Source organism: Alexandromys fortis, unplaced genomic scaffold, assembly GCF_014885135.2.
Source record: "Alexandromys fortis isolate MF-2015 unplaced genomic scaffold, M_Fortis_MF-2015_v1.1 scaffold_215, whole genome shotgun sequence".
Lineage (NCBI taxonomy): Eukaryota > Metazoa > Chordata > Mammalia > Rodentia > Cricetidae > Alexandromys > Alexandromys fortis.
The window spans coordinates 156,295-178,097 of NW_026068086.1; the positions used below are offsets into that span (position 1 = coordinate 156,295).

Below are 21,803 nucleotides of genomic sequence, written 5' to 3' on the forward strand. Positions count from 1 at the left end.
ACCAACCTGAATTTGATCTGAACGGACAGTGTGGAAGGGGAAAACGGACACCCAAAGTTGTCCTCTGGCCTTCACAGGCCTGCCGTGGCATGGATGGCTACCCTACCTCCATGCACACACAAATGAGTAATATTTTTTTTTAACACAATCAACCCTTAGTACCAGAAAGGATACACCATAACAAATTAGACCCCAGCAGTATGAATAAGCCTTGTTAGCCTTCATAAACAGTCATTTAAAACTGAAGGAACAGTATGGAAGTGTGGACACTCAGCATATACTCTAGAAGTTCAATTTTGTATCTAATAACTGTTCTCTAGTGGACAAAGCCAGAACCAGTGATAAATGTCCTAGGCTTTTTTATCTATCTATTTATTATTATTGTACATGTGTGTGCACATACATGCCACTGTGCACATCATACGGAAGAGGACAAGGTCCTTTGAGAGAGTTCTCTCCTTCTACCTCTATTTCCCAGGGTTCTGAGGATTGAACTCAGGTCATCAGGCTTCTGTGGCAATAGCTTTATCCATGGAGACACCTCCCTATCCCCAAATCCAAGGTCTTAATGTCACAGAGGTTGGGTTAGAGCAAAACTGAGACTCATTCGTCTTCACAATTCATAGACAACTATGGGACATGCAGAGATACTTGACTGTCTCTCTTCCACTTTCCCGTTACTGTACATGTTTCTAAATACGAGTTCTGTACCCCTGGAATGAAATTTAGGGGAACACAACCTCCTCAGAGTACCCTTTATAGTGCATACACCACAGGACTTGCCAGCGGCACCTTCCCAAGATTCCTAAAGCTACAACCGTCACTGCATAATCACAGCCAAGTCTGCAACATCCAGACGCTTTCCCACGGCAGCACTGCTGGCGTCGTGAAGGGCAACGCATCTCCTAGTGAGATCACAGTCGGTGCACAGATTTTGGTAGTTTCCAAATCAGTAATACGCTCTTGCCAGAGCACAAGGACATTTCTCACTGCAAAAATCATCTTTGAGCTCCATTTGTTGCTGTGGTTGTTGTAAGAGTGACGCCAGATATAATGTTTATGATAATGGAGTTACTAAAGGACAATGTTCATGGCCAGGAACAGAGTTCTATATAATCTGAAGCACTCAGAAGGCCCTGCTTGCTTAAACAAACAAACAAACAAACAAACAAAAATCTCCACTTTGAGCCTGTCTCAGAATCACATTTGAAGCTTTAAAAAAAAAAAAATAACAGAAATTTTCATTCAGTGGGTTTGGAGTGGAGCCAACACATCTGCATTTGTAAAAAGAAAAAAAAAAAAACAACTCCCCAGCTGATTCATTTGAAGAACCAGAATTGAGAAGCAGCAGTTATATAATAATAAGCTGGGTGGGGGAAGGGTGGCATCCAAAGACCTCCAATCCAAATGATCACATGAAAATCATTGGTCTGTCTTAGTCTGGCTGATTTGATCAAGTGGGGGAAACTGCCTTGTGAAGTGGACATTTCAAAAAAGGAAAGAGGTCACATTCCAGCCCTGGCCTCCGAGAGCAGCATGGTAGGTGGGCATACGATAATGGAGCCCACCACAAGGTCTTCCTGCCAGAAACTAGGGTACTCACTTCTCTGATCACGGGATTATTCACTACTCTGATCACGTGATCCCGCTCTGTTGTCAGGAAATAAGGGAAAATGTCCGACTATGTTTGTACATCCTATTGACATCATAACCGAGCAGTATTGGGCCGCAGGCAGCACTGTCTCCAGTAATGCTCCACACACACGGCAACAAAAGAAGGCTGAGAAAGTAAGAGAGGCCACACAGAGATGGGATGTGGCCTTTGACAGAAGGACGGTCACTGGGCAGCGTGAAGCTTGTCAGGAGAAGTCTGCCTCACAAGAACAAGGCAAAACAAGCTAGGAAATCGCTGTCTTCCACACATTCCCCACAGAAAGATCCACAGCGGAAGCTCCCACCACTCACCGGATCTGGACTTAATGATATCACTGAATTCATTCTGCCCATCATCAGGCCTGGCTTCAAGGTCCCCATACTTGGCCATCTTGGCTGAGTTTCAATGTAATCCAGAGGCTGTCCCAAATCTTCTTCTGCAGACTGTCAACTCCAAATAGTGGTCCAGCTTGGCATGAATACCTAAAAGGAAAAGAGAAAGGATTGACTAGAAATGAATAAATGTATTTCCTATTTTTTTCCTTGCTGGTATATGTCTGTGTGTTCACATGTGAAAGGGATGGGCACGCATGTACGTGTGTGCATGTGGAGGCCAGAGCTTTGCGTTGGGTGTCTGCCTCAAATGATGCTCTCCACCTTTACCTTTTGCATTAAGGCAGAGTCTTTTGGTAAACCCCAGAGATCTTCTGAATCCACATGCCACATCCTGGAATCACAAAAGTGTTGCTGCATCTGCCAGGCATCTGCATGGGTGCTAACCACTGAGTCATCTCCCAACCCCATATATTCTAATATAGGTTATATACAGTAACCGGTAAAGACTTACTGAGCATCTACCATATGAGGCACTGGACCCAGCCATGGGGAGTTGACACAGCTTCTTCCAGGAGGAGCCTAACATACACTAAGCCTCACAGACACTAAGCGATTCATTATATAATGAATGATTTCATTACAACCTTGATAGTCGGCAACCGTACAAAAGAGAAACATAAAGTAATAAAGGCATAAAGTGAACAAACCCGACCTGCCCAGGGCCACTGAGAAGGCTTTCTTGAAGAAATGACATTTAAGCGGAGTCTTCAAGGAAAGGAAGACGTTAATTAGCCAAAACGGGAAGTAGGAAAAAAGAAGAGCTTGGCCTATGAAGTAGATGCACCACCAAGGGCTGGGAGGGCTGACGTCAGTGCCTTTGGACGGTAGACAGCCGAGAGGAAGCACGTCTGCGAATAGGTGGAGAAGGGAGGTGAGAACAGAGACTCCTAGGGCGGTTTTGAGACCTGTCTAAGGACGATGAGGATCGGAGCGGTGACATAAGCCTGTTGACATTGGTGGCGGCTTGTCAGTAGGCCAGAGGAACGTGTGGGAACCCGTGAGGATGACAGCAGGTCGGAGCAGTGCGCTCGTCCGAGAACTGAGGTCGTGTGAGTAAGGAGAGGTATAACGGAAAGTTTCGGCTCTTCTCTGTGTCTGGAATGTGTGTGGTGCTACTCTGTTAGAGGAAAACGATCCCAACCTTGACCAGTGAGCAAACACCACAAAAGCCTCAACAGGCATTAGGTGGTATGATGGGAAACACGGTGCACCTACCCTGCCAAAATCTCAATCATGAGGCTTATCGTGGACAAATGGGGAGAGGGGCCAAAACAAACGGACTAGGGGGAAAGAACGTGGTCCCATGGGTAAAGAACTTGCTGCGAGGCATGAGGACCCAACTTCAACCCCCCACATAAAAAAAAGGCAGGTATGTGGCATGTGCCAGTAATCCCATCACTAGAAGCTGGAAACAGGAAGATCAGAGCCAATCAGTGAGTCCAGGTTCAGCAAGAGATCCATCCTGTCTCAGAAAGTAAAATGGAAATACCAGGAGACTCACTATGCCAGTCTCTGGCCTCCAAACTCACACACACACACACACACGTGTGTGTGTGTATATATACATATACNATATAGAGAGAGAGAGAGAGAGAGAGACTCAATGTCACTCAAACCAAAACTACCTGCATAAAAGGGTACTCCATATATTAAACAAGACTAAAACTAAAGAGACCTAACCACCAAATACAACCCTGGATTGAATTCAGAATTCTCAAAGGAAACATTACAGAGTTTATTTTAGGCATTCTTATTATACCCATCTTAACCCCAGGACTAATTAATAGTGTTGTCAGGCAGGAGACTATCTTCCATTGTAGGAGACATATGATGAAATGTGACAATATCTTCAATGCCTATGCATTTCTACATGTGCATTGAATGTATATGTGTATCTATAGACACACACAGGAAGAGGAAGTCAATACTATAAAAAAAGCAAGAGCAGCTGGGTATCTATTATGCTAGCCTTTCTGCTCTAACAGTACTAATAGTACAGGCAGTATGTGATTGTGGCCTCAACAGATTCCCTCAACAGAGGGAAAATGAGTGGATACACAGGATATTAAATAAAGAAATCAATAAGACTTAGGAACAGCCCGGGCGTTAGAACACAGAACACTAGGATGCTGAGTGACTCCGTTGGCACTGGGCAATCCAGAAGTGGCTAGACTGTCCATCCACTGGGTTGGGAAACACCGAGAGTGTTGGACAAAGAGGAAGACATAATGAATGCCATTTGTATTTGCTGAGTCTAAGTTGCTTCCGAGACATATAATGGAAAAGGCCAAAATGCATTTGGAAATATGGATCTAAGTTTCAGGGATGGTATGTATTGTAGTTATGAAGAAATGCAGAGAGCCCACTGATACAGACTTTGTTCTGGAAGTTTCATCACACCGACTCTGCTGCTGGTAGATGCCACTCAGATAAAACAATCTGATCTGCAGTAACAGTGAGAAACATCTTTAGGACCTAGAGAACTGAAGAGCTGCCCTGCAGTAGCACTCACTCATCAAGAATGCTAGCAAGCACTGTTCCATACTGCGCCACGCTTCCTGGATTGCACTGCCCAGAAAGGAGCAGAGTTCAGCTTTAAGTTCAGCATCCGTCTCTTTCCTGGCCCCTTTATGAATGCCTCAGTGCCAATTAAATTAGTTACTAGTTAGGAATATCGCACTTAAGGCATTTACACTGGGACCTGCAGAAAAAGGATACAAATTCACACATTAAAACGAGTTTCAGGGGCTGAAGAGAGAGATGGTTCAGTGATTAAGAGACTGACTGCTTTTCCAGGGGACCTGACCCCAGTTCCAGGGGACCTGTGAGTTCTAGGTCCCTCTGTGCTTCCAAGTGGGACCCAAACACAAACAAACAAATGAAAAATAATTATCAGAACTAGGGTTTATTTCTAGGTAGAAATGGACAACTCCAGTTCTTTAGTGGCTTTGTTTTAAAATTATTTTTATTTTAAGTGTATGTATATCTGAGTGCCGGCATGTAAGTCCGTGCACCTGGAAGTGCCAGATGGCCATGAAGGACAGAGAGAGTGTCCAGTTCCCTAAAAATGGAGTTACAGGAAGTTGTGAGCCGCCCAACGTGGGTGCCAGGAACTGAACCCGCGGCCTCGGCAAAAGTAAGAAGTGCTCTGGACCAACGAGCCGCCTCTCCAGGCTCAATTCTTTCAGCTAAGAGTGAATTGTACTACACTGTTATTTTAAATTTCATATTTGTGGAACAGCATTGTGTTCTATTATTTAACATTCAAACAGTGTAGCCTACAGTACTACTTTGTTATATAAATATAAACATTATGTAGCATAATAACTTCTCTTTCTGCAAGTCAGGAAGCCAGTCGAGTCCATTAATGAGAGCAAAATGAGAGTTAAAGCAAAAGAACACTGGCAAATTGTTAAAGCTTTAAGAACCATTTCCTCTCAATATATGGATCGGTTCATCAGTCTCCCAGGCTTTATAGGACAATAAAAAACTTTTTAAATGTTTATATGATTTCACGAGTATTAAGAATTTACAGAGTCGGGTGGTGGTGGCGCGTGCCTTTAATCTCAGTGCTCGGGAGGCAAAGCCAGGTGATCCCTGAGTTCAAGGCCAGCCTGGTCTACAAAGCGAGTTCCAGGACAGCCAGGGCTACACAGGTAATCCCTGTCTCAAAAACCTAAACCAAAAAAAAAAAAAGAAAGAAAGAAAGAAAGAAGAAAAGAAAAATGTGAAGACCTGGATGTGGTGACTCGCAGCTATAATCCCAGCACCAGAGTGACAGAGGAAAGAGGCTCCCTAAAATCCTAGGCTAGCCTGAGCTACATAGAAAATCCCAAACTAATCTAAGCTACCTGTCTAAAATTTTAAAATAAGCTAAAAGAGCTGAGAATGTAATTCAGTGATGGAGTGCTTACCTTATGCACGTGGTTCTGGGTTTGAACCCCAGAATTACAAAAACAAACAAACAAACAAAAGTCAAAAGTGACCAGTGAAAAGCACTGGAAGACTGGCCATTTGCCAAGCAGTTTTTAACCAGGAGTGGACCAGAAACCCCAGCAGGAGGATCGGGAGTTCAAAGTTAGCCTCTGCTATACAGAGAGTTTGAAGCCAGCCTGGGCTACACAAGACTAAAGAAGAAAGACAAAACAAAAACAAAGTTCTCCCAAAGAATGTAATCACAAATTTTTTTATATTCCTATCTTGAAGTAGAAAACTGTGGAAGATTTACTATGCTTTTATATGTATCTTGATATTTTAGAGACCCAAAATCTTATTCAGAGAATATATAAAAAATTTATTATGGAAAATTCCAGTTACCTAAGGAAAACTCTCTTTCATGGAATGTAGTTCCTTTGAGAGACAATTCCAGTGTTCTCCTTTATAACTGGTTTTAGCCAGGAACCTCCACATTAAACCTTTCCAAAGGCACCTGCCACTAAGCTAGATGACCTCTGTGTCTGTGCGTGGGGCTTGCTCCCTCTCACACCTACAATAAATAACTATTTAAAAATGCATTTCTTAACATTTATGTGTGAATGCCTACCTTATGTGTGTACCCAGGGCCCAAGGTGGCCAGAAAAGGGCATAAGAAAGTGAACCTGGACTGTCTCCTAACCACTGAGCCATCTTTAAAAAATGCCCCCCGCCCCTGCCAATTTCTTTTAAAGAAAAGGTTAACTTGTACAAAGGGACATGACCAATAATGTGTCTTCATTAAAATGTGTGATTCTGCCATTCTCCTAAGGATCATTTTTCCAACGTTCTCTTCTTGATAACGCAAACCCCCTCTTACACTGAAAAAAACATGGCAGAAAACGTGATGGAGGAACTCGAAAAGAATGAGGAGGAAAGACACTAACAGGTCATTTAAACATTTAACAGCCACTAACTCTTGTAGCCACTAACGTCCCAGGAGCACCAGTTTGAATAAGAAAGTTTGAGGATACTTTCTTCCAAACTGCCACAGGTGTGAGCCAGGTGTGGTGGTACCCGCTACTTCCGAGGCTGAAGCAAGTTCAAGGCCAGCCTGGGCCGCGTAAATGAGACCTATCTCAAAACACACAAATAAAATGCTACGATAATTGGCTGTGGGAACAGAATCAAAGCTTCCTTCCACTTCCGCACCTATGGAATGGAAGGAGCCACACTCCACACAGATAAGGAAGAAACCAGAAGTGAATGACCGAGAGGTTGTGCTAAGGGTCCAACACAGTTGCTGCCCGACCTTTCCATCAAAAGGACAGTCGGTGAAGTTCCCCCCACCGAAACCCACGCACCCAACTACATGTACCAGCTCCTCCTTCGGTCTGATGCTTTTCTGTTACTCAGACCAAAACGCCAGGACTGGGGGCTTTAGAGGCAAAAGTTCAAGAGCAGACAACATTCAAACAGTGTCACCATTAAGGAATATTCAACCAGGTGCAGCTGTGGCGGAAAGCTGTTAAATCTCGCAAAAACTATTGGCTCACTAGTAACCAAAAGCTAGGAACGCTGGGGAAGAGTGGAGAGGGAAGCTGAGGGACAGGTTTGCCTTCCCACTTGTGAAGGAAACCGGTGAGTGCCAAGCGCTGCCATTCACGCTAGGAAGCGCTCCAGGGAAGGTTAATACCACTGTGATTAATGCTGTTTACAGGCGCAATAAATTTTGGATAAACATCCAAAGGAGAGTTAAAGAGCTATCTCGAAGGTCTCATAAATGCTGGTGAAGAGGGGCGGAGGGGGGGTGGCTTCAGTGCGCAAGGCCCTCGCCCCTCACCGCCTTGTCCTCGGGCTGAAGGACCCACGAGCTTCAAATTCCACCAGCTCTTGCGAGCTGAGTCTCCAGCGCCCACCAGCAGCCAGGCCCTGAGGGTCCAGCCTGACTTCAGAGGCCCAGGGCAAGTTCCAACGGAATGGATGCTGCTGCTGCCTCGCCATCCAGGAGATCCCGTCTAGTCTGGAATTCATGCACTCTGACCAAGGCGCACTTTTCCAAGCACCACCCGGAGAGCCCACCTCTCTCGAGTGGTGACCCAGATGACCTGAAGGCTAGGAGGATCAAGGATGTTCCCTCGGGACACTCCTGAGAGTGCAGCCCGGAATTACACCCAGAAGCTCTAATTTGAGGGTTCAAAAAAGGCGGGTCCCTGGCTCTCAGGGGTCACACACGTTTCCTCCTCCCCTTGAAAATAACCCTGGAACGCCACACCGTCGGAATCCAGGGACTTGAAAAGTCTCTTTGAACAATGTGCCTTCTAAAAGTTGCACAGCCTACAATTAGTTCTTTGTTGGTTTTGTAAGTGGCCTTGGGCAAGCCGACTCTCAGACCCAGGCCTAAAGGGGGCATGAATTACCTTGTCACTTGCAGTAGGGGATGCCAAGAGTCCGGAAAAGCAGGCGACCGGGACTACGCACCAAAGAGGTACCCCCTTCTCCCTTCAGTCTCTCCAGAGCTGCTGGCGGGGAGCTGGTGATCTCGCCACACTGGGGCCCCACCCTCGGGAACAGCAACCACGCAGAGGTCGAGCACGCCCCCAGCCTGGAGGCCGGCAGGGAAGCGCTCCACAACCCTCAGACCGCAAACCGCCCTCCCCACCCTCTCCTCCGGGACACCACCCGGGCCCCGCCTTCCCAGGACCGGAGGTGTGTGACAGGCTCTCTGAAGAGGCCACGTCCCCTCTTGGAGATCGCTAGCCGTGCTCGCCCGCTCGGGGCGATGAACGAACAGGCGACAGCCTCTCCCCCTCAGAAAGGGACAAGACGACAGCACTGAACCAGCCCGAGAAATTTGAGACCCTGGCGACAAGTAGATTCCCACCTTCTCATCCCAGCTCGCTCCCGCCCAGGAGGGGGGCCGCTGAGCTTCCAGGGAAAGTGCAGAAGTTGGCTACGGCTTCTATTTCTAGACCGGGCGGAGGAACTGCAGAAAGGTCCCACCTCCTCTCAGCCCCCGCCCCGTTCCCTCGGGGACTGCGGTCACATTACACAGCCCGGAGCTTCAATAATGCATGGACTTACCTGCTCGCCAAGTCCCAGAGGCCCAAAAGCTCCTCTGGGTGTGTTCGGGTCGCTGGAAGCCGGGTGTGCGGGAGCTTGCGTTGGGCGATGCGAGATTTTAGTTTTTCTTTTTCTTTTTTAAATGAAACGTGGAAAGCCAGACAAGATCCGAAAGAGGGGAGGAAAAAAACTTGACACCCAATTGGAAACGCCCCCTGACTTGTGCAATCTTCCTGCCGGGTAGTTCCGCCAAAAACAAAACAGTCCAAACGCTAGGCAGAGGCAGGCACGCTCTGGAGTTTTCCGTCTGCAGGATGACCCGAAAGAAAAGGGGCGCCACTCACCGAGGTCGCCCGCTCGGCCGAAGGCGCCCGCGGCTCCTCCTCTGCCCTGGGCGGGAGAAATCCCGCGCCCCGCGCTGCCCGCTCCTCTCCTCCGGGGAAGGGCGACTCCACAACTTTGTGCGCGAAAGCAGCCCGCGGCTCGGGCTCCGGCTCCTCCTCCCGGTCCACCCCCGCCGCCGCCGGCCCCTTTGTTGGAGAGCGAGGGTGGGGCGCTGCTTGGTCAGCCCGCCACCCCGGGAAAGGGGCTCGCTTCTCCGGCAGGGCTAGACCAGCCCCGGAGCCGTGGATCCCGCAGGTCGGAACCGCCTCCCTCTCTCGCCGCCGCCGCGTCACTTGCTCGCGTGCCCTCGGCCACCGGCCCTGCAACTTTGTTCCGGGAGAGATCAGTCCCTCGCGGCTCCCCGGTCGGCCCTGCCCCTGCCTGGGAAGCCACCGCGGGCCGGGCTCCCAGAACGTGGCGCCTCGGGTCACCTGACTGCGCGCCCGGTCAATCAGCGCTAGCCCTAAGCGCCCTCCCAGCCCGCAGCCGCTGGCCCGGTGCGGTGCTCGGTGCGGGAATCCGGAACCAGTCGTGCGTGCTAAGAGCCGGTAGCTGGTATAGGCTTAGCGCGCACGCACTGTGCCCCTTATTCAAAGTGTCCAAAAATGTGTGTCACGCCCCCCTTAACCGACAGGGTCTCAGTTGGGTGCCTTTTAATTTTTTTTTTTAAAGATAAATCTCGACCTGTTTGCCAACTCATCCCATCTTAGTCTACTGATGTTATATTGAGCCTGGGGTTCTATCTACATGCAAGGGTCTATTTATTTTATGCAGTTTTCTTTCTTAGTACTGTTTTAAATGCTGATGCCCTTATATTTTTCATTCATTTTCGTGTTGGTTCTGACTTTACATTTTTACTGTGTGCGCACGTGTGTTTTGTGTGTGTTTATGTGTGTGTGTTTATGTGTGTGTGTTCATACACTTGATGTGTGGAGTGACCCAGTGACACTCCCGTTTAAGTCAAAGGACAACTTTGTAGAGACAGTTCTCTCATTACACCTTTATGTGGGATCCAGGGATCGAACTCAGCACTTCAGGCTTTAGTACTTACTGGACAGGGGCTTCACCAGCATCACCATCTGCCAAACCGTTTTGTTTTTCTTCTTTCTGTTTTTCCAAGCAAACATACATTGTTTGCAGAACTTGTTGCAAACTTGCCCAGTTAGCCAAAACGTACCTTGGGATACATAACCTTGTGTTATGTGTGCATTTTTTCTTATTACACATTTCATTCTGATGAGTTCCTGGGACTGTTTTTATGACCAAGCTTGGAGGGGAAAGAAAAAAATAGCAGCCAAAGTCCTCAGCTTGTTTATAAGAGGAAAACATGGCTAATGGCTGAGTGTTGGCTTATTGCTTCCTTAATACTTAAGGATTAATTTATAAGCCAGTAAAAATAATTCACTAGCCTTGTGTTAATTACTAGCTGAAAACCTCTGGGGTCTCTAAGTACTGTGGGCTGGGACAGGGGGAAGTCCTTGAAAGAGTCTTCCTTCTTAAGTCTCTGATTTAGCAGCTTCTGAGGGTTCTCTTCACAATAAGCCAAATAGAAACGAAGCACCAACTGGAAATAGATATGACTTTCTCATTCGCCTTCATTTCTTCCTTAAGCAAGCATCAGTATGGGGTCTGCCGGAGTGAATGATGCTTAGAAATCCAACATAGATCATTCCCTGAAAGACTGTAGCATTCAGCAGGTGAGATAAGAAACAGAAGCAAATGCATGCAAGGTTCTTGACATCAGATCAAGTGTGCTATGTATAGATTGCCATCGCTGGGACAAAATAACTGACCCAAACAACTTGAACGGGAAAGATTTATGTTAGCTCTCGGTTTCAGAGGACTCAGGCTGAGATTAGCTGGATCCATTGCTTTGGGCCTGAGGCAGGCAGAACATTAAAGGCAGAGTCTGCACGCTTCGTGGTTGTCAGGAAACAGAAAGCCAGAGAGGCCCAGAACAAGATCCAGCCCCCAAAGACCTACCACTTCCAAGGAGCCCCTGCCTCCTTTGAATCATGCGTCTACCAAGTGACTTAATCCCTTCACTGGGCCAAAGACCTCAGAATGCAATTGTCCTAACTAACTGGGTAGAGTGGATCTATCCATAAAAGACTGAGTCTCCAACACATGGACCCTTTACACATTTTATATCCAAACTGTAACAGTGGTAGAAACTTTCAAAACATTCCTACTTTCAAAATGATGAGGCTTGGGGCATAGTCTAGAAAGATGACTCAGCAGTTAAAATTGCTTGCTGCTTTTGCGGAGGACCTGGGTTTGGTTCCCAGAACCCACATCAGATGACTTATAACCTTTGGCTCTAGGGGATACAACCCCCTCTCCTGGCCTTCACAGGCACCCTCCCACAAATGCACATACACGCATTAATAAAAATGAAATAAATCTGTTTCTTTAAAAAAAAAGATAATGAAGAGATTGATACTGTAACTGGGTTTATAGAGTGGCTGTCAGGCCTGCAAGAAGCCCCAGGTTCGATCCCCAGCACCCCACAAAACTGGCTGTTGCATACACTCACAGTCCGACCCCACCTGTGAGGATCAGAAGTTCAGAGCTCCAACTATATAGCAAATTTGAGGTGTCAGCTTCAGTGACAATGGAAGGTCCCTGGCAACCTGAGCAAACCTGCATTGGTTTTTTTGGGGGGGAGAGGGGAGCTAGACACGGTGACCGAGGTTCCCAAGCTGGTCTGTTCTTTGGTAGGTAAGGAAACCACACCTGGCAGGAGGCTGACTACAAAGGCCTAGATTTCCCTAAGAGCAGACATCCTGAGCTTCATTCTGAGGGATTGTGGGCACCAGAATGTGGGTAACCATTAATGTACCTACAACCAGCAAGCCACCTGTAATGTGTGCTGGAGAGGCAGTCTGACCACAGTGGCTGCTGGAAAGGTCACTATGGGGCATGTGGAGACAATGATAGGAACAGGGCCCTGGAGCCCACTATTAACCCAAAGTAGTCACCATTGGGCACTAAGAAGGGAAGATGCGTACACTGCTGTCACTATAGTAAGGGAAGTCTTTTACAGAAGACAGAAGGTATGATATGATAGCATACGTAAAGACTAACATAAAAATATATGCACATGTATATACCATACATTTACTCTATGGGCATGATTTGCATAAATACAGGGGAACTGTGTGCTAATATTAGAGCCAAAAATAAAATGTTCTCTCCTAAACCTAAGCAAAGACATAAAAGCAACCGGACACAGTGAAATATGCCTGTAATTCCAACTATTTGGAAAACTGAGGCATGAAGATTGCAAGCTTGAAGTCAGCCTGAACAACTTAGCAGGAGGCTCTGTATAAAGAAATAGAACAGAGCTGTTGCTCAGTGGAAAAAGATTTGCCTAGCATGTGTAAGGCTCTAGACTGAATCTTCAGTATCAACAAAAGTGGGAGACAGAGAGAGGAAGGGAGAGAAGAAAGAGGGGTTAAATATAGATGCAGGGTTTTTAGGATAATAGAAATATGAGAAAATCTGCGATGTATTTGTGTGCGTGTATTTGTTTGTCTTCATATGTGTCAGCATGGAGGCCACTGGTCTCCAGACACTTTTTTTTTCATTCAGGGTCTCTCCCTGGCCTAGAACTCAACGAGTAGATGAGGTGGCTGACCAGGAAGCCTTAGGGATCTGTCTAATACTGCCCAAGTCCTGGGCTTCAAGTCTCAGCTGTCGCCCCTGGCTTTGCAAAGCAAGAAAAAGACAAGGAAAAAGAGAACAACAGCAACAAATAAACCAGATCTGTCTAGGGATAGATAGAGCTTAAGTTGAAGGCGAGTGTTTTATCGACTGAGCCATCTCCCCAGCTCTCCTATAGAGTGTGTGTGCGTGGCTGAGGGGTGGAGGGAAGACGTGTGTGTCTGTGTGGATCTCTGTGGTGTTTCGAGGGAAACTGTGTTTGGTTGTTATTGTTATTGTTTAACTCTGTAGACCAGGCTGGCCTTGAACTCACAGAGATCCACTTGCTCCAGCCTTCTGAGTGTTGGGATTAAAAGCCTGCACCGCCATGCCTAGCTACAGTGTATTTTTTAAAATTCAAGAAATCACTTCATCTTTCCTCTTAGTACTTAATATGAATAAACCACACAGAAGAGAAAAGAAAGGCTTAGGGGATTTACCTTTCCTTATCTTTTTCAGATTAAAATATGTAAAACAAAACTGTACATGCTGGACTATTCATTAAATATGTAAGAAGTTTTTTGGCCAAACATCTAATATTTGTGCAAGCTGAAATATGACGTTGAAAATACCTACAAATAAAAGTCTTGTAATAAAGTTAAGGAAACAAAATAATAACACATGAAACTTTTGGGGACTAAATAACATACATTCCTTCATAATTCAAAGAACTGAAGTATATGCCCATTGGAGACTATTCTAAATTCAGAACGTCCTCTGTGCCCCAGAAGTTCAGAATAGGTCTACTAGGCCGCAGCTGTAAACTTCAAACAGCTTAACCCAAAGTTTAGCTCAGAACTCTTGGAGAAACTTTACAGGGAGCTCTTGTATCCTAAAGCTGGCCTTAGATAGGTCAGTCATTTGGGACCTAGGAAATGCTCTGCAGGGAAAAAAAAAGAATTTATATTTGGCTCACGCCTTTAATCCCAGTACTTGAGAGACAGAGGCAAGCAGATCTCTGAGTTCGAGTTCAAGGCAAGTCTGATCTACAGATTGAGTTCCAGGACAGCCAGGGCTACACAGAGAAACCCTGTCTCAAAACCTCTCCCAAAAAAGGGGGGGAAAAAAAGGAAGGAAGAATTTGGTTGATCATCATTTCAAAAAGTCTGTGTTTAGTTTTGAATTTGGGTGTTCTGTCTTGGACCTAGGGATACAGTTCAGTGAGCACACACAAAGCCCCAGCACCTCAGGACACAGGTACAAGTCTATAATCCCAGCACTTGGGAGGTAAAGGCCAGAGGATCAGAAGTTCAAAGGCATCCTTGGCTACACAGCAAGTTTAAGGGCAGCCTGGGCTACATAAAAACAAAAACGAGCAACGGCAGGAACCATATAGGGAGTACAACTGTATAAATTAGTAATGATAAATAACAACAAGTAGGAGGTGTCCAAATGACTGTTGAGTGCAAAGTTAGGACCTCTCTGCTGGGACAGTTCATTGAGGACTGGGAGGAGGGCAGAAGTGAAGGCCGGGAGACAAGGTTACTGTAGCTGACGGAGGGCTAGGCTAGATGCAAGTCATATCAATACTAGTGATAACTGACAGGCATTAGCTGTATGAGCACTTAAAACTTCCATTTTAGAAGGTACCTCTTTGAGCCCCCCCAACACCAGGCTCACCGCTCTCCATATAATTTACTATTTTTATTTTAAGTTCATTGGTGTTTTACCTGCCAGCATATCTGTGTGAGGGTGTCAGAAATCCTAGAACTGAAGTTACAGAAAGTTGTGAGCTGGCATGTAGGTGCTGGGAATTGAACCTGGGTCCTCTGAAAGAGCAGCCAGTGTACTCTTAACCCCCCCGAGCCATCCCTCCACCCCCTCTATTTCCCCTCTTAATAGCAAGATCTGCCAACTCTTCTTAGATCATCTTTCCTTCATGGCAGACATGTCTGCACCTCACACTGAAGGCCTGGGTATGCAAATAAGAATTAAGTCAGGACACTTACCACCAAAGAGGTCACACACAAGTAGATAGCTATAGATTAACATGGTGTAGCAGTCCAGACAAGATGTAACATGAGCCAGGAGAAAGACACCTGATGGGGGAGGGGGTACTCAGAGGGTCCCTGAGCTGAGTCTTAAGAGATGAGCTGTAAAAGACATCTGCTGTTGTTGTCTGTCCTTGCCTCTAACCACCCCCCCCCCCCAACACACACACCTCCTTTCTTCTTTTGTGGTTATAAGGATTGAAACCAGGCAAGCACTTAACCACCCAGCTCCCTACTCGCTGAAGATACACCTTCCTAGGGGGCAGTGGTTCTCAACCTTCCTAATGCTGTGACCCTTTATTACAGTTCCTCCTGTTGTGGTGACCCCCGACCATGTAAATATCTGATATCCAGGATATCTGATAAGTGAATATGTGTGAGACCCACAGTTTGAGGACCACTGCCATAGAAAATGACTTGCCTCTTCTGTTCCAGTCAGATTTTCTGAAGCTGTCAATCACTTCTCTCCCTAGCCTAGGAGCAGATTCATAGGCCAGGAATAGCTAATCGAGGGCCTTATCCTCAGCCCTCGTAGCTAAACTAAAATGGTCTGGACTAGCAATCCAGTGAGGCCCATCGAGCCCTTCTGAAGGAGTTCTCATTGCCATTACTGGAAGGGAAAATTCCTTTTTCCACCCCCCCCCTTTAGAATCAATTAGCTAGAGTGATCTGAAATAGATTCTAACTGTCCTCCTCCATTCTACTGATCCCATTTGCTATCTATGTTCTAGGCTCATTTCTGTTGCTGTGATAAGACCTCCTGACAAAAAAAGCAGGAAAGGGAGGACTTATTTGGCTTAGGCATCCAGTGACAGTTCATCACAACAGAGCAGTCACACCGGCAGGAGCTAGGGCCAGCTGGCCATGTAACTTCTACAGTTAAGAGGAGAGAGGAATTAATGCACGCATGCTTAGTATTCTGCCTGTTTTCTCTATAGTTACCAAGAGGGGCCTTTGTGCTGGGTTTTCCCACATAACTATTGAAATGGACACAGTTCCCTGAAGACATGGCCAGAGGCCAACCTGATCTAGATGATCCCTTACTGAGACTCTTTTCCTAGGTAATTTTAGGTTGTGTCAAGTTAACTGTTAAAACTAACCATCAAACATGAGTTCATCTCTACCCTGGTTGTGGGGAGCAATGGAGAAAGGACCACCTGAGAAAAAGGACTAGTTAGGTCCTTCAAGTCCTTGGCCCCAACCACACAGTTTGGGAACTGAAGGACCCAACTGAAGCATGTTAAAAAAAAAAAAAAAAAAAAAAAAACCGGGGTCTGTGGACCTGGGAAGCAAGTCAAAGGCAAAGGATCTATACCAAAATCAATAAGGGTGAGTGTGGGACTCCATGATAACTGTCTCAGTTAGTTAGGGTTCTGTTGCCATGAAGAGACACCGTAACCACAGCAACTCTTATGAAGGAAAGCATTCCATTGGGGCTAGCTTACGGTTCAGAAGTTTCGCCTATTATCATCATGGCCGGAAGCATAACTCCATGCAGGCAGACGTGGTGCTGGAGAGGGAGTTGAGAGCTCTTCATCCCGATCCAGAGGCAGCAGGAAGATAGTGAGCTACCAGGCCTGGCTTATGAGCTTCTGAAACCTCGAAGTCTACCCACCAATGACACACTTCTTCCAGGAAGGCCACACCTCCTCCAACAAGGCCACACCTCCAATAATACTCCCCATGAGCCTCTGGGGTCCATTTTCATTTTCAGACCACTGCACTAACATAACCTCCTTCTTTCTCAGGATAACTAGACTACAGGCAGTCAGGTTCATCCACCCCCAGGACACTGGCCACATGCCCTATAGGGAATCATTGTCACAAGAAGAAACAATTTAAGGAAGACTATCCTAGGAAAATGAAAGTCGTCCGTATTCTGGGGGTGCCTGCTTCACTTCTTATTCTTATGCCCTTAATCATGAAAGGAAAATTGGGAATTAAGAAGCAACTGAGGATAACTTCTCATACAAATGTTGAAATGAAATATATAAACAACAACAACAAAAACCCTGAAGGAACAAAGAACAGATAGAAAAAATATCTTGAAACTATTATTAGCCAGCTGTAGTGGTTGGCATCTTCAATATCAAAATTTGGGAGGCTGAGGCAGGAGAATCACAAGTTCAAGTGAGTATTAATATACGGACAGAAAGCCAAATTTTTTTTAATTAATGAAACGAAAATAGGAGACGCTTGGTAGGTACAGTCATGCATGTCTGTAATCCCAGCACTCAGAAGGCAGAGGCAAAAGGATCAATGCAGATTCAAGGTTAAATTGGTCTTCATGATGAGCTCCAGGCCAGCCAGGGCTATACGGCAAGACTCTGTTTCATATATACAAAAAAAAAAAAAAGCTGGTGAGATGGGTCAGTGGGTAGAGACGTTTGCTGTGTAAGCCGGGCAGGTTCAACCTATGGATACCATGAGTGTTACTTATTTTCTGTTGCAGTGATAGAGTAACACGACCAGCAGCAACTTCAGGAAGAAAGGTTTATCTGGGCTTACAGTTACAGATAATGGAGGAAGAGGCATGGTCCCCGGGCACAGGAGCAGGAAGCTGGCACAAGTCCAGAACAGTGAACACACGTGCTCAGGATAATATGAGATCCAAATGCAAGAGAGGCATTTTCACACTTATGCAAGGAGAGGCCTATCTGGATCCAGAACTGTTGCAAGCTTCCAGAAGACATTTGAGAAATGAGATGGCTTCACAGGTAAAGGCACTTGCCACCAAGCCTGATAACCTGAATTTGATCCCAGGATGCCTATGGTAAATGGAGAACACTGATTCCCACAAGATGTCCTCTGACTTCTACACACATACTGTGGCACATAATACACACATACACACACACACACACACGCACATGCACACACAACTGTAATTGTTCTTTTAAATTTTTGAAAAGAAGATAAAATGGATGCAATAACAGATATGAATGAAGACACCAATAAGATATACAATCTATAGATGCAATGATTACTTGCCGAAGGTGTGTTTTCTTCTGTGTGTAGCCACTCATCCTCCATCCATGCTCCTGTAAACAACCCTAATTAAACCTCATGAAAGTAAGTAAATAAAGACGTGAAAGTAGAGAAAGGACCAACTGGGATAAGAAAGAGGATGAGGGGGAGGGGAAAGGGATGAATGTGATCAAAATACATTATATATGTGTACAAAACTGTTATAATGAAATTCCCTATTATATATAGGTAATATATGCTAATAAAAAAGAAAGTATTTAAATATGGCATAAGAATATACATTAGTGGCAATCATATGGCTAGAAATATAGGTAAATGAAGAAAAAAGACATCAGATCAAGTGTGCTATATATAGATTGCCATCGCTGGAACAAAAGAACTGACCCAAACAACTTGAACGGGAAAGATTTATGTTAGCTCTTGGTTTCAGAGGCATGTAGTAAAATCCGACAGACTCAACATTGTAGGTTATATTTTGACATTTCACTATTTTTTTTCAGTTGACTATACTATTCAAAGAAGCTTAAACTTCCAATTCTTTTTCCATAATTAAAAAGCAAACTTGACATTAGCCAGACAGAATGGTTTTCTTCCTTTGAATCTAGCACACAAGATGCTGAGGAAGGAGGATTTCAGTTGGAGGTCAAACTGAAGTAGGTGAGAGTTTAGGGGAGTGAGGTCATGCCTTTGAAGAAAAAAGGGAGAGAGAACTGGCATTTGCCTTTGAGCTAGGGCTCTTGGACTTCCTCATGAAGAGTCTATCAGGCAGCAGGATCAGCTGAGTCATCTGCATTTCAACTGGTTGAGTTAACGAGATTGTCGGGAAATGCGAATGAAACTGAAAGCCCTTTTAAAAAAAATATTTATTAAAGATTTCTGTCTCTTCCCTGCCACCGCCTCCCATTTCTCTCCTTCTCCCCCAATCAAGTCCCCCTCCTTCATCAGTGCAAAGAGCAATCAGGGTTCTCTGCCCTGTGGGAAGTCCAAGGACCACCCACCTCCATCCAGGTCTAGTAAGGTAAGCATCCAAACTGCCTAGGCTCCCACAAAGCCAGTGCGTGCAGTAGGATCAAAAATCCATTGCCATTGTTCTTGAGTTCTCAGTAGTCCTCATTGTCCGCTATGTTCAGCGAGTCCAGTTTTATCCCAGGCTTTTTCAGACCCAGGCCAGCTGAAAAGGAGACAGAGACAGAGACCCACATTGGAGCACCGGACAGAAATCTCAAGGTCCAAATCAGGAGCAGAAGGAGAGAGAGCACGAGCAAGGAACTCAGGACCGCGAGGGGTGCACCCACACACTGAGACAATGGGGATGGTCTATCAGGAACTCACCAAGGCCAGCTGAAAGCCCTTTTTGAAGGTTTTCAACAGTTCCTTGGTCCACTTAGCTGGATTCTTTCTCCTTGGGTGTCTTACTATATTTCCATGTCAGGGAATCTGAAAGTGAATTTCCCTCTAGGCTTGGCTTCCTCTCTTGATCTCTCTATCCAAGTCACTCAGTTGACATCCAAATTCTTCTCACTCTACCTTACTCTCCTTGCCTCTCACCCCTACCACCAGCACCTAATTCTTCCCCAAGGTCCTTTAATCTTTCATTGTCCATGTTTCCATGCCTGCGTGTACCATTTCAAACTCCACCCTGTGATAACTAACACCTAGAGACCACAAGCTTCCTATGAGGTATGACATAGATTGAGTTCGTCACTGGGCACGTTTGTGGGGAAGTTGTTTGATTAGATTGATTGATTAGTTGTTTGATTACTGGGTCCTAGATGGAATAAAAAGTGAGCTAAGCAGCATCCATTCATCTCCCCCTGCTTCCTGGTTTGTGGGTGTGTTGCGAGCAGCTGTATCTTCAAGTGTCTGCTGCCATGACTTTCCTTCACGGTGGACTGTACCTTCAAACTGTGAGCCCTTCCTTCACATTGCTTTTTTTCTGGGCATTTTATAGCAGCAGATCTTATTGAAGAGGAAGGTACCACTTCACCTCTGAATGGGAGTGCTGCTAATGGTCTCCTGAACAACTTCATTGTGGCAGACTCACTCCTTCACTCTGCCTCATCCATCACTTCATCCTGTTCATGTGGCAATCATGTTTCCTCAGATTCTTCCATGGTTCCTACTCCAGTATGTCTATGGCTTGTCCCCACCAAACACCAAAAACTTACATGGAGGCTGTTGTGGAGTAATCCTTCTGTACATGGTAAATATGTATTGCTCTTATGGTTCATAAAAGGTTGGTTGGCTGATAGCTAGGCAGGATTTTCAGGGCAGAGAGAATGCTGAGAAGAAGGGCAGAGCCTTGGGAGTTGCAAGCAGATGCAGAGAGAAACAAGATGAATGTGCTGTGTTGAAAGAAGGTACCACCATGTGGTGGAGGTTAGATAAGAAATATGGGTTAATTTTAAGTGTAAGAGTTAGCTAGTAATAAGCCTAAGCTCTTAACCAAGCATTTATAATTAATAATATTCTCTGAATGGTTATTTGGAAGCAACTGCCAAGACACAGAAAAACTGTCTACAGGAGACTTTATTCTTAAGTGAGGCAGTGTTGAAGGAGCACAGGGCCTGCTTTTTGTCCCACCTGGCTCCTGCCCGGCTCCCGCCCGGCTAGCTTTACACCAGAAATAACAACACACAAACTGTATTCTTTTAAACACTGCTTGGCCCATTAACTCTAGCCCTTACAGGCTAATTCTCATATCCCAATCAACCCATCTCTAATAATCTGTGTAGCATCAGTCTTACCGGGAAAGATTCAGCATGTCTGACCTGGCAGCTTGCTTCATGGCGTCTGCCTGGGAGAGGGGAGCATGGCCTCTGAGCTCACTTCCTCTTCCTCCCAGCATTCTGTTCTGTTTACTCCTCCCACCTATGTTTTAACCTATGAGAACCAAGTTATCAGCTGAGCATTTATAATTAATAAGTCTATGTGTGATTATTCGGGGAGTGGCTGGCAGTACACAGAGAAACTCCACCTACACCCTGGTGGCTTTCCCTCCCCTGTTGTTAATGTGGATTTTAATTTCTTTTAGACCAACTTTCATGAATTCCAAGGTAGCCTCAAACTCAATGTGTAGCTAATGATGCTTTTGAATTCCCAATACTCCTGCTCTACCCCAAGTGCTGAGAATACAAGTCTGTGAACCTACTCCTGGCTTAAGCAGTGCTGGTTATTAAACCCAAGGTTTTAGCAATGCTAGACATTTTCTCTAACAACTGAGCTAAACCATCAGGCCCGGTTCTTTCTTCTGAACAGATTCTGAACACTCTGTGCTTTCTAGATTCTGGGTTTTGTTTGTTTGTTTAGTCAAGGCTGATTTTGAACTCTGGATCCCCCTGCATCCATCCCTCTATGTGCTATCTTTTGTGTTCTTTTCTACTTACGTATTTTGACTCCAACACAAACAATAGTGTTCTTCAAGGGTCCTAGAGGTGTCTTGTAGCTGTACTTTTTCATCCTACCAGTTGCTCGCCAAAATAACCACACAACTTAATATTAATTATAAATGCTCTGCTAATAGCTTAGACTTATCTCCAGGCAGCTCTTAAATTAATCCACTTCTATTCATCTATGTGCTGCCCCAAGGCTAGTTTATCTCATCTATATACTCCTCATGTTGCTTCTTTTATGTCTGGCTTTTGACTCCTCAGACTCCGTCCTTCTTCCCAGCATTCTCTCTCCCTGAAATTCCTGCCCCAAAAATCAGCT

At 45.5% G+C, this 21,803-nt stretch overlaps 1 protein-coding gene across 4 annotated transcripts in view; it reads right to left on the reverse strand.

The window, feature by feature from the left end:
• Positions 1-9,762, reverse strand: part of LOC126488637 (utrophin-like) — a 164,943-nt gene extending 155,181 nt beyond the window's left edge. The window contains exons 1-2 of one of the 4 annotated variants that reach the window (XM_050122251.1): positions 9,046-9,762; positions 1,966-2,136 (exon numbers count right to left, since the gene is read on the reverse strand). In XM_050122251.1, coding sequence (XP_049978208.1) covers positions 1,966-2,044 — 79 coding nt within the window. In that variant the 5' untranslated portion in view covers positions 2,045-2,136; positions 9,046-9,762. Of the gene's footprint in view, positions 1-1,965; positions 2,137-8,381; positions 8,579-8,845; positions 8,947-9,045 lie in introns of those variants that run through there. The other 3 variants (XM_050122254.1, XM_050122253.1, XM_050122252.1) reach the window with 3 other exon arrangements.
• Between the last annotated feature and the right edge of the window lie 12,041 nt (positions 9,763-21,803).